Consider the following 13,443-nt stretch of genomic DNA (forward strand, 5'->3'; position numbering starts at 1 on the left):
GTGAGTGGGTGAGTGGGTGAGTGAGTAGGTGAGTGAGTGGGTGGGTGAGTGAGTGGGTGGGTGAGTGAGTGAGTGGGTGGGTGAGTGAATGAGTGGGTGAGTGGGTGAGTGAGTGGGTGAGTGAGTGGGTGAGTGGGTGAGTGAGTGGGTGAGTGGGTGAGTGGGTGGGTGAGTGAGTGGGATGGTCAGCTGAGTCTCAACAGAATTGGCGAACTGCACCACGGCCACCTGTGTTGAGGGTGAGCAGAGGGGGGTGAGTGGGAGGGTGAGTGGGTGAGTGAGTGAGTAGGTGAGTGAGTGGTGAGTGAGTGAGTGGGTGAGTGAGTGGGTGAATGAGTGGGTGAGTGAGTGGGTGAGTGGGTGAGTGAGTGGGTGGGTGGGTGAGTGGGAGGGTGAGTGGGTGAGTGAGTGAGTAGGTGAGTGAGTGAGTGGGTGAGTGAGTGGGTGGGTGGGTGAGTGGGTGAGTGAGTGAGTGAGTGGGTGAGTAGGAGGGTGAGTGAGTGGGTGAGTGGGTGAGTGGGTGAGTGGGTGAGTGAGTAGGTGAGTGAGTGAGTAGGTGAGTGGGTGAGTGAGTGGGTGAGTGGGTGGGTGAGTGGGAGGGTGGGTGGGTGAGTGAGTGAGTGAGTGGGTGAGTGAGTGGGTGAGTGAGTGAGTGGGTGAGTGGGTGGGTGAGTGGGTGAGTGGGTGAGTGAGTGAGTGAGCGGGTGGGTGAGTGGGTGATTGGGTGAGTGGGTGAGTGAGTAACAACTAAGCTTGTGCCGGAGGCCCCGGGGGGCCAGGCGTCTATGACGTCTCCTGGCCAAACCCCAATTGGCGGAGCCAGGAGATTGAATTCCTACCCTCGGGGCTACTCCAGAAACAACGAAAAGCCACTACGGGTGGCCACGTGGAATGTTCGAACGCTCACTGCAGAGGAGAGGCTGCCACTCCTCTGTCGGGAGCTGGACCGGTACCGCCTGGATCTATGCGGCATTCAGGAGGTCCGGTGGACCGGCTCTGGCTCCTGCCACCATGAGGGGTGGACAGTCCTCTACTCGGGGCAGCAGACTGCCAAACAACAGGGTGTGGCTCTTCTTTTGAACAAAAGAATGAAGGGGGCGTGGGAGCGTGGCGGTGAGGTGTGGGAAGCTGTAAGCCCCAGGCTACTTTGGGCTCGCCTTCCCATCAACTGGAGGCGAGGAATGGTGGTCGTGGTTACTTATGCCCCCACCGAAGATGAACATCCGTGGAGGGATGCAGGCAATGCCGATGAGTCAGATGCCTTCTATGACCTCCTGTCACAGGTGCTGGCTAAAGTGGCCCCTCGGGATAGAGTCATCATGTTGAGTGACTTCAATGCCCGAGTTGGTCATGATACTGGCACCTGGCCTGGAGTGATTGGAGGGCATGGGCCAGATCAGCTCAATAACAACGGTAGGAGGCTGCTAGATTTTTGTGCAGCCCATGGGCTTGTAATTACCAACACGCTGTTCCGGCATCGGCGCATCCACACAACATCATGGATGCATGCCGGGTCCAAGCAAGAACATCTGCTGGACTACATAGTGACGGACCAGCGAATGCGAGCCCATGTCCTTGACACCAGGACCTACCGTGGAGCTGATCTGCCCTCTGACCATCGACTAGTCATCTGTAAGATGCGCCTGCCATTCTTCCACTCCGGTGGTGGGTGTACACCCAGGACCCCATTCCAACCTAAAGTGGCCTGGTCTCAGTTATCTGATGAAAGTTGCAAGCGAGAATTTCATCATCGCTTGCGGCTGGGATTGGCATCGTCCCCGACTCCTCCTGATGTCGAGGGTAAATGGGCGAGGTTTAGGACTGTGACTCATGCAGCTGCAATGGCTGCTTTGGGTACGCGGTCCAGACCTCCCCAGACACCCTGGATGACAGAGGAGTTGTTCACGATGGTTGAGAAAAAGCGACAGGCCCACTGTCATCGGCTACAGAGTCCCACGTCAGAGAATGAGGAGGCTTACCGCAGCCTTCGCTCGGAGGTTCGGAGAGCCGTGACGCGCTGCAAGGATGGGTGGTGGTCGCGGGTTGCTGAGGAGATGGAGTCTGCCTCAGTGGCCCGTGATCACAAATCTCTATTTAACTCCATCAAAAAAGTAACCTGCAGCGCCACACCTATTACCTTCATTAGGGGAAAAAACGGTGATCCAATTTCCGACCCCCAGGAACAGGTTCGCAGATTTGCTGAGCATTTCTGTGAGGTCCTGGGGGAGGGAAAATCCCTCAGCCAGGAAAACATCGTGGCACAAAGTGAGGATGACCCTGCTGAGGCTGCGGTGCCTCAAATATTGGATGAAGTCACCCCCTGTGAGTGGCTGGCTGAGGTGCCATCTGCTGAGGAAGTATTGAAGGCGATCCGGAGTCTGAGACCAGGAAAGGCAGCGGGCAGAGATGATCTCCCAAGCGAAATGCTGAGGGAGGGTGGCGTTTGTGCACAGACTGCCCTATATGACATCATAACAACAGTCTGGACCACTGGACGGGTTCCGCAGGATTGGAAGGATGCCCTGGTGGTCCCCCTTTTTAAGAAGGGGGACCGCACAGACTGTAACAACTACAGGGGCATCTCACTCCTCAGTGTGCCGGGAAAGGTCCTGGCAAGGATTATTCAGCATTGCCTTGCCAGGCACGCTGAGGAGAGGCTTGCGGAGCCCCAATGCGGTTTCAGGAAAGGGCGGTCCTGCACAGATGCCATATTTTCTGTCCATCTGCTACAGCAGAGGTGTAGGGAATTCCAACAAGACCTACATCTCTGCTTTATTGACCTGGTCAAGGCCTATGATACCATCAGTAGGCCTGGGCTCTGGGTCGTTCTTCGTGCTTTTGGAGTACCTGACCCTCTGCTCACGATCATTAAGGACCTTCATGATGGTGAGCGGGCCCGGGTAAAACTACGTGGCCGGGAGTCAGAGCCATTCCCTGTACACCTTGGGGTGCGACAGGGATGTCCTCTGGCTCCCACATTATTTAACATCTATTTTGACCACGTAGTTCGTGAAGCCTTCAATAGCTGTACCGGGGGAATCTCCATATGGTACAGATATAATGGGAGGCTAATCGATGCCCGGGTGCGGTCAAGGGATGGCTCCCTATTGCTCAACCACGTTATGTATGCTGATGACTTGGTAATAGCTGCTCAGTCAGAGGAGGAGTTGGAGACGCTGCTGCTGAGACTGGAGCGTGCCACTAAGAGGTGGGGCCTTACCATCAGCCCCACCAAAACTAAGCACCTGCCTGGGTATTTTGTACCATCGGACACTCCACCCCGACAACTCCCAATCAGTGATGGGGCAGTTGTGGAGAGAGTGGAGAGTTTCCCATACATGGGCAGTGTGCTTATGACTGGCTCCAGTTTAACAGCAGAGGTCTCACTCCGAATCAGTCGAGCGGCAATATCTTTTCATCGGTTGCGTAACGCTGTGTGGAAGCTACCTGGTCTGTCGCTCCGCACTAAGCTTCAGGTCTTCTCGGCCACGGTCAGTCGCTCCGTTCTCTACGCTTGCGAAACGTGGACCCCCCTAATGGAACATCTGCGCCGGTTAGAAACATTTAGGCTGGCCTGCCTACGATCCATCCTGGGTTTAACCAGACTGGATTGTGTGAGGAGCTCACAAATCCTTGAAAGATCTGGGCAGGGTCCCATCGGTGAGCTCCTCCGGCAGGCAAGGCTGCGATGGCTGGGTCATGTAGCCCGCATGCCCAGCCACCGCATGCCGAAACAGCTTTTGTTTGGCCGGATTGAGGGGGCTAAGCGGGCGCGGCACGGGCTAGAGAAGAGATGGAGTGATGTGGTACAGGAGGACGTGGAGCTGAGTGGACTTGCCGATGACTGGTACCAGCGGTGTCAAGATCGGCCTCTGTGGAGGAGGCTCGTGAAGGATGCTACTGGGCAGTTGGAGGCAGTCGCCCTCCAACAACAACGGAGGGCGGAGGAGCGACGCTCACAACAGCGAGCGGAGCGCCGGGTGGCTAAAGCACAGCAGGTTGGCACAGTAGGGGGCACAGGTGGTGCATCAGCCAGTCATCTCAGTCAGTCGACCCGTGGCACCTGGGTCTGCCCCGTGACCTCCAGCCAGCGGCCGTTCGACACTTCACGTGGCCTCAGGGTGCACATAGCCTGGCACAAGCGTCGTGGTGACGTCACCGCCACTTAGTGGCGAATGGCGGTTGTTGTTGGGTGGGAGGGTCAGCTGAGTCTCAACAGAATTGGCGAATTGCACCACGGCCACCTGTGGTGAAGGTGAGCAGAGTGGGGGGAGAGTGGTGGGGTGAGCGGGAGGGTGAGTGGGTGGGTGGGTGAGTGGGTGGGTGAGTGAGTGGGTGGGTGAGTGAGTGGGTGATTGAGTGGGTGAGTGGGTGGGTGAGTGAATGAGTGGGTGAGTGAGTGGGTGGGTGGGTGAGTGAGTGAGTGGGTGGGTGAGTGAGTGAGTGGATGGGTGAGTGAGTGAGTGGGTGATTGAGTGAGTGGGTGAGTGAGTGAGTGGGTGAGTGAGTGGGAGGGTCAGCTGAGTCTCAACAGAATTGGCGAACTGCACTACGGCCACCTGTGGTGAAGGTGAGCAGAGGGGGTGGGGGTGAGTGGGAGGGTGAGTGAGTGAATGAGTGGGTGAGTGAGTGGGAGGGTGGGTGAGTGGGTGAGTGAGTGGGAGGGTGGGTGAGTGGGTGAGTGAGTGGGAGGGTGGGTGAGTGGGTGAGTGAGTGGATGAGTGGGTGAGTGGGTGGGTGAGTGGGTGAGTGGGTGAGTGGGTGGGTGGGTGAGTGAGTGGGTGAGTGAGTGGGTGGGTGGGAGAGTGGGTGGGTGAGTGGGTGAGTGAGTGGGTGAGTGGGTGAGTGGGAGGGTGGGTGAGTGGGTGAGTGAGTGGGAGGGTGGGTGAGTGGGTGAGTGAGTGGGTGAGTGGGTGGGTGAGTGGGTGAGTGGGTGAGTGGGTGGGTGGGTGGGTGAGTGAGTGGGTGAGTGAGTGGGTGGGTGGGAGAGTGGGTGGGTGAGTGGGTGAGTGAGTGGGTGAGTGGGTGAGTGAGTGAGTGGGTGATTGAGTGGGTGAGCGAGTGAGTGGATGGGTGGGAGAGTGAGTGGGAGGGTGGGTGAGTGGGTGGGTGAGTGGGTGACTGGGTGGGTGGGTGAGTGAGTGAGTGGGTGAGTGGGTGGGTGGGTGAGTGGGTGAGTGAGTGGGTGAGTGGGAGGGTGAGTGGGTGGGTGGATGGGTGAGAGAGTGAGTGGGTGAGTGAGTGAGTGGGTGAGTGAGTGAGTGAGTGGGTGAGTGAGTGAGTGGGTGAGTGGGTGAGTGAGTGAGTGGGTGAGTGAGTGAGTGGGTGGGTGAGTGGGTGAGTGAGTGAGTGGGAGAGTGAGTGGGTGGATGGGTGGGTGAGTGGGTGAGTGAGTGGGTGAGTGCGAGGGTGAGTGGGTGGGTGGATGGGTGGGAGAGTGGGTGAGTGGGTGAGTGAGTGAGTGGGTTAGTGAGTGGGTGAGTGGGTGGGTGAGTGAGTGGGTGAGTGAGTGGGTGGGTGGGTGAGTGAGTGATTGGGTGGGTGGGTGAGTGAGCGAGTGGATGGGTGAGTGAGTGAGTGAGTGGGTGAGTGAGTGGGTGAGTGAGTGGGTGGGTGAGTGAGTGGGTGAGCTAGTGGGTGAGTGGGTGAGTGATGGTGAGGAAGGTCTAGTTGATCACAGACTCACTCTCACACTCACTCACTCACACACTCACTCACAGACTCACTCACAGACTAACTCACTCACACACTCACTCATACACTCACTCACTGACTCACTCACACACTCACTCACTCTCACATTTATATACTCACTCACTCACACACTCACTCACACACTCACTCATACATTCACTCATACACTCACTCACTCACAGACTCACTCACTCACAGACTCAATCACAGACTCACTCACACACTCACTCACACACTCATTCACACACTCACTCACACACTCACTCACTCTCACACTCACTCACTCACACACTCACTTATACACTCACTCACTCACCCACTCACTCACTCAGACACTCGTACACTCACACACTCACACACTCACTCACACACTCACTCACTCACACACTCACTCACTCACACACTCACTCACTCACACACTCACTCTCACACTCACTCACTCACCTGGATGTTAGTCCCCCAACTCTCCTCTACTATCTCCCACGTGTAATTCATCACTCACTCACTCACACACTCACTCTCTCGCTCACTCACACACTCATTCACACATTCACTCACACACTCACTCACTCACACACTCACTCACTCACACACTCACTCACTCACTCACCCACTCACTCACTCACACACTCACTCACTCACAGACTCACTCACTCACACACTCACTCACTCACACACTCACTCATACACTCTCACACTCACAGACTCACCCACTCACACACTCACTCACTCACCCACTCACTCATACACTCACTCACTCATACACTCACTCACTCACACACTCACTCACAGACTCACTCACAGACACACTCACTCATACACTCACTCACTCATTCACACATTCACTCACACACTCACTCACTCACACACTCACTCACTCACACACTCACTCACACACTCACTCACTCACTCACCTGGATGTTAGTCCCCTTACTCTCCTGTACTATCTCCCACGTGTAATTCATCACACACTCACTCACACACTCACTCTCTCGCTCACTCACACACTCACTCACACATTCACTCACACACTCACTCACTCACACACTCACGCACTCACACACTCACTCACACACTCACTCACCTGGATGTTAGTCCCCTTACTCTCCTGTACTATCTCCCACGTGTAATTCATCATCCGCGTGAAGTCCTCCGGCTTGAGGCTCGAGGAACCATCAAGTAGCAGGACGAGGTCCACCAGCGGGGCGGAGCAAGCTGCAACATCAACAACAACAACATCAACAACATCAACAACAACAACAACATCAACAACATCAACAACAACAACATCAACATCATCAACATCAACAACATCAACAACAACAACAACATCAACAACAACATCAACATCATCAACATCAACAACATCAACAACATCAACAACAACAACAACATCAACAACAACATCAACATCTTCAACATCAACAACATCAACAACAACATCAACAACAACATCAACAACATCAACAACAACATCATCAACAACAACAACAACAACATCAACAACATCAACAACAACAACAACATCAACATCATCAACATCAACAACATCAACAACAACATCAACAACATCAACAACAACATCAAAATCTTCAACATCAACAACATCAACAACAACATCAACAACAACATCAACAACAACATCAATAACAACATGATCAACAACAACAACATCAACAACATCAAAATCAACAACAACATCAACATCATCAACATCATCAACAACATCAACAACATCAACAACAACATCAACAACATCAACAACATCAACAACAACATCATCAACAACATCAACATCAACAACATCAACAACAACATCATCAACAACAACATCAACAACATCAACAACAACATCATCAACAACAACATCAACAACAACATAAACATCAACAACAACATCATCAACATCATCATCAACAACATCATCAACAACATCAACAACAACATCATCAACAACATCATCAACAACATCAACAACAACATAATCATCATCAACAACAACAACTTCAACAACATCAACAACAACATCAAAAACAACATCATCAACAACAACATCAACAACAACATCATCAACAACAACATCAACAACATCATCAACAACATCAACAACAACAACATTAACAACATCAACAACAACAACATCATCAACATCAACAACATCAACAACATCAACAACAACAACAACAACATCAACATCATCAACATCAACAACATCAACAACATCAACAACAGCAACAACATCAACAACAACATCAACATCTTCAACATCAACAACATCAACAACAACATCAACAACAACATCAACAACAACATCATCAACAACAACAACATCAACAACAACATCAACAACATCAACAACAACAACATCAACAACAACATCAACATCAACAACATCAACAACATCAACAACAACATCAACAACAACAACATCAAAATCTTCAACATCAACAACATCAACAACAACATCAACAACAACATCAACAACAACATCAATAACAACATCATCAACAACAACAACATCAACAACATCAAAATCAACAACAACATCAACATCATCAACATCATCAACAACATCAACAACATCAACAACAACATCAACAACATCAACAACATCAACAACAACATCATCAACAACATCAACATCAACAACATCAACAACAACATCATCAACAACAACATCAACAACATCAACAACAACATCATCAACAACAACATCAACAACAACATAAACATCAACAACAACATCATCAACATCATCATCAACAACATCATCAACAACATCAACAACAACATCATCAACAACATCATCAACAACATCAACAACAACATAATCATCATCAACAACAACAACTTCAACAACATCAACAACAACATCAAAAACAACATCATCAACAACAACATCAACAACAACATCATCAACAACAACATCAACAACATCATCAACAACATCAACAACAACATAATCATCATCAACAACAACAACTTCAACAACATCAACAACAACATCAACAACAACAACATCATCAACAACATCAACAACAACATCATCAACAACAACATCAACAACATCAAAAACACCATGATCATCAACATCCCCAACATCTTCAACAACAACATCAACATCAACAACAACATCAACAACATCAACAACATCATCAACAACATCATCAACAACAACATCAACAACATCATCAACAACAACAACAACATCAACAACAACATCATCAACAACAACAACATCAACAACAACAAAAACAACATCACCAACAACACAAACAACAACATCAACAACATGAACAACATAAACAACAAATTCAACATCATCAACAACATCAACAACAACATAAACAACAACATCAATAACATCAACAACAACAAAAACAACAACATCAACAACATCAACAACAACATCAGCAACATCATCAACAACATCAACAACAACATAAACAACAACATAAACAACAACATCAACATCACCAACAACATAAACAACAACATCAACAACATCAACAACAACATAATCAACAACAACAACATCAACAACAACATAATCAACAACAACATCAACAACATCATCAACAACAACATCAACAACAACATCAACACCATCAACATCAACAACATCAACAACAACATCAACAACAACATCAACATCTTCAACATCAACAACATCAACAACAACATCAACAACAACATCAACAACAACATCAACAACAACATCATCAACAACAACAACATCAACAACATCTAAATCAACAACAACATCAACATCATCAACATCATCAACATCATCAACAACATCAACAACATCATCAACAACATCAACAACATCAACAACAACAACATCATCAACAACATTAACATCAACAACATCAACAACAACATCATCAACAACAACATCAACAACAACATCATCAACAACAACATCATCAACAACAACATCATCAACAACAACATAAACATCAACAACAACATCATCAACATCATCATCAACAACATCAACATCATCAACAACATCAACAACATCATCAACAACATCAACAACAACATAATCATCATCAACAACAACAACTTCAACAACATCAACAACAACTTCAAAAACAACATCATCAACAACAACATCAACAACAACATCATCAACAACAACATCAACAAGATCATCAACAACATCAACAACAACATAATCATCATCAACAACAACAACTTCAACAACATCAACAACAACAACATCATCAACAACATCAACAACAACATCATCAACAACAACATCAACAACATCAACAACATCAAAAACACCATGATCATCAACATCCACAACATCATCAACAACAACATCAACATCAACAACAACATCAACAACATCAACAACATCAACAACAACATCAACAACATCATCAACAACAACATCATCAACATCAACAACAACATTATCAACAACAACATCAACAACAACATCAACAACATCAACAACAACATCAATAACATCAACAACAACAACAACAACATCAACAACATCAACAACATCAACACCAACATCAACATAATCAACAACATCAAAAACACCATGATCATCAACATCATCAACATCAACATCATCAACAATAACAACATCAACAACATCAACAACATCACCAACATCAACAACAACATCAACAACATCAACAACATCATCAACAACATCAACATCAACAACACCATGATCATCAACAACATCAACATCAACAACACCATGATCATCAACAACAACATCAACAACACCATGATCATCAACAACAACATCAACAACAACATCATCAACAACAACATCAACAACATCAACAACAACATCAACAACATCAACAACAACATCTTGATGGTGGTGGTGATAATGTTGGTGGTGATGGTGCGGTGATGGGGATGGTGATGATGTTGCTGATGCTTTTGATGTTGATGATGGTGTTGATGGGGGTGTTGATGATGTTGTTGATGGGGGTGTTGATGGGGGTGTTGATGGGGGTATTGATGGGGCTGTTGATGGGGGTGTTGACAGGGGTGTTGATGGAGATGTTGACAGGGGTGTTGATGTGGTGTTGATGGGGGTGTTGATGGGGGTGTTGATGGGGGTGTTGATGTTGATGGTGATGTTGATTGGGGTGCTGATGGGGGTGTTGATGGTGATGTTGATGGGGGTGTTGATGGGGGTGTTGACAGGGGTGTTGATGGGGGTGTTGACAGGGGTGTTGATGTGGTGTTGACAGCGGTGTTGATGTGGTGTTGATGGGGGTGTTGATGGGGGTGTTGATGGGGTGCTGATGGGGGTGTTGATGGGGGTGTTGATGATGTTGTTGATGGGGGTGTTGATGGGGGTGTTGATGGTGATGTTGATGGGGGTGTTGATGGGAGTGTTGATGGGAAGGTGTTGATGGGGGTGTTAATGGGGGTGTTGATGGGGGTGTTGATTGGGTGTTGATGGGGTGTTGATGGGGGGGGGTGATGGTGATGTTGATGGGGGTGTTGTTGGTGATGTTGATGCTGATGTTTATGGTGATGTGGATGGTGATGTTGATGGGGTGTTGATGGGGGTGTTGATGGTGATGTTGATGGGGTGTTGATGGGGGTGTTGATGGGGGTGTTGATGGTGATGTTGATGGGGTGTTGATGGGGGTGTTGATGGGGGTGTTGATGGGGGTGTTGATGGGGGTGTTGATGGGGGTGTTGATGGGGGTGTTAATGGGGGTGTTGATGGTGATATTGATGGGGGTGTTGATGGGGGTGTTGATGGGGGTGTTGATGGGGGTGTTAATGGGGGTGTTGATGGTGATATTGATGGGGGTGTTGATGGGGGTGTTGATGGGGGTGTTGATGGGGGTGTTGATGGTGATGTTGATGGGGGTGTTGATGGGGGTGTTGATGGTGATGTTGATGGGGGTGATGGTGATGTTGATGGGGGTGCTGATGAGGGTGTTGATTGGGTGTTGATGGGGGTGTTGATGGGGGTGTTGATGGGGGTGTTGATGGGGGTGCTCATGGGGGTGTTGATGATGTTGTTGATGGTGATGTTGATGGGGGTGATGGTGATGTTGATGGGGGTGTTGATGGGGGTGTTGATGGTGATGTTGATGGGGGTGATGGTGATGTTGATGGGGGTGTTGATGGGGGTGTTGATGGGGGTGTTGATGGGGGTGCTCATGGGGGTGTTGATGATGTTGTTGATGGTGATGTTGATGGGGGTGATGGTGATGTTGATGGGGGTGTTGATGGGGGTGTTGATGGGGGTGTTGATGGTGATGTTGATGGGGGTGTTGATGGGGGTGTTGATGGGGGTGTTGATGGGGGTGTTGATGGTGATGTTGATGGGGGTGTTGATGTTGATGGGGGTGTTGATGGGGATGTTGATGGTGATGTTGATGGGGGTGTTGATGGAGGTGTTAATGGGGGTGTTGATGATGATGTTGATGGGGGTGTTGATGGGGGTGTTAATGGGGGTGTTGATGGGGGTGTTGATTGGGTGTTGATGGGGTGTTGATGGGGGTGGTGATGGTGATGTTGATGGGGGTGTTGATGGGGGTGTTGATGGGGGTGTTGATGGTGATGTTGATGGGAAGGTGTTGATGGGGGTGTTGATGGGGGTGTTGATGGGGGTGTTGATTGGGTGTTGATGGGGTGTTGATGGGGGTGGTGATGGTGATGTTGATGGTGATGTTGATGGTGATGTTGATGGGGTGTTGATGGGGGTGTTGATGGTTATGTTGATGGGGTGTTGATGGGGTTGTTGATGGGGGTGTTGATGGGGGTGTTGATGATGTTGATGGGGGTGTTGATGGGGGTGTTGATGGGGGTGTTGATGGGGGTATTGATGGGGGTGTTGATGGGGGTGTTGATGGTGATGTTGATGGGGGTGTTGATGGGGGTGTTGATGGGGGTGTTGATGGGGGTGTTGATGGTGATGTTGATGGGGGTGTTGATAGGGGTGTTGATGGAGGTGTTGATAGGGTGTTGATGGGGGTGTTGATGGGGGTGTTGATGGGGGTGTTGATTGGGGTGTTGATGGAGTGTTGATGGGGTGTTGATGATGTTGTTCATGGTGATGTTGATGGGGGTGTTGATGGGGGTGTTCATGGGGGTGTTAATGGGTGTATTGATGGGGGTGTTGATGGGGGTGTTGATGGGGGTGTTGATGGGGGTGTTGATGATGTTGTTGATGGGGGTGTTGACGGGGGTGTTGATGGGGGTGTTGATGATGTTGTTGATGGGGGTGTTGATGGGGGTGTTGATGGGGGTGTTGATGGGGGTGTTAATGGGTGTATTGAAGGTGGTGTTGATGGGGGTGTTGATGGGGGTGTTGATGGGGGTGTTGATGATGTTGTTGATGGGGGTGTTGATGGGGGTGATGATGGGGTGTTGATGGGGGTGTTGATGGGGGTGTTGATGGGGGTGTTGTTGATGGTGATGTTGATGGGGGTGTTGATGGGGGTGTTGATGGTGATGTTGATGGGGGTGTTGATAGGGGTGTTGATGGGGGTGTTGATAGGGTGTTGATGGGGGTGTTGATGGGGGTGTTGATGGGGGTGTTGATTGGGGTGTTGATGGAGTGTTGATGGGGTGTTGATGATGTTGTTCATGGTGATGTTGATGGGGGTGTTGATGGGGGTGTTAATGGGTGTATTGATGGGGGTGTTGATGGGGGTGTTGATGGGGGTGTTGATGGGGGTGTTGATGATGTTGTTGATGGGGGTGTTGACGGGGGTGTTGATGGGGGTGTTGATGATG

At 49.1% G+C, this 13,443-nt stretch overlaps 1 protein-coding gene across 1 annotated transcript in view; it reads right to left on the reverse strand.

Annotated features, from left to right (window-relative positions):
* The window catches only part of LOC116936888 (integrin alpha-L-like), a 179,319-nt gene that overhangs the window by 125,719 nt on the left and 40,157 nt on the right, over positions 1–13,443 (reverse strand). Inside the window, exon 6 of the mRNA XM_076057808.1 lies at positions 6,779–6,909. Within this exon, the coding sequence (XP_075913923.1) occupies positions 6,779–6,909 (131 nt within the window). The remainder of the gene's footprint in view (positions 1–6,778; positions 6,910–13,443) is intronic.

This window comes from Petromyzon marinus, chromosome 84, assembly GCF_048934315.1.
Source record: "Petromyzon marinus isolate PM22_M1 ecotype Great Lakes invasive population chromosome 84, UKy_Petmar_22M1.pri1.0, whole genome shotgun sequence".
NCBI lineage: Eukaryota > Metazoa > Chordata > Hyperoartia > Petromyzontiformes > Petromyzontidae > Petromyzon > Petromyzon marinus.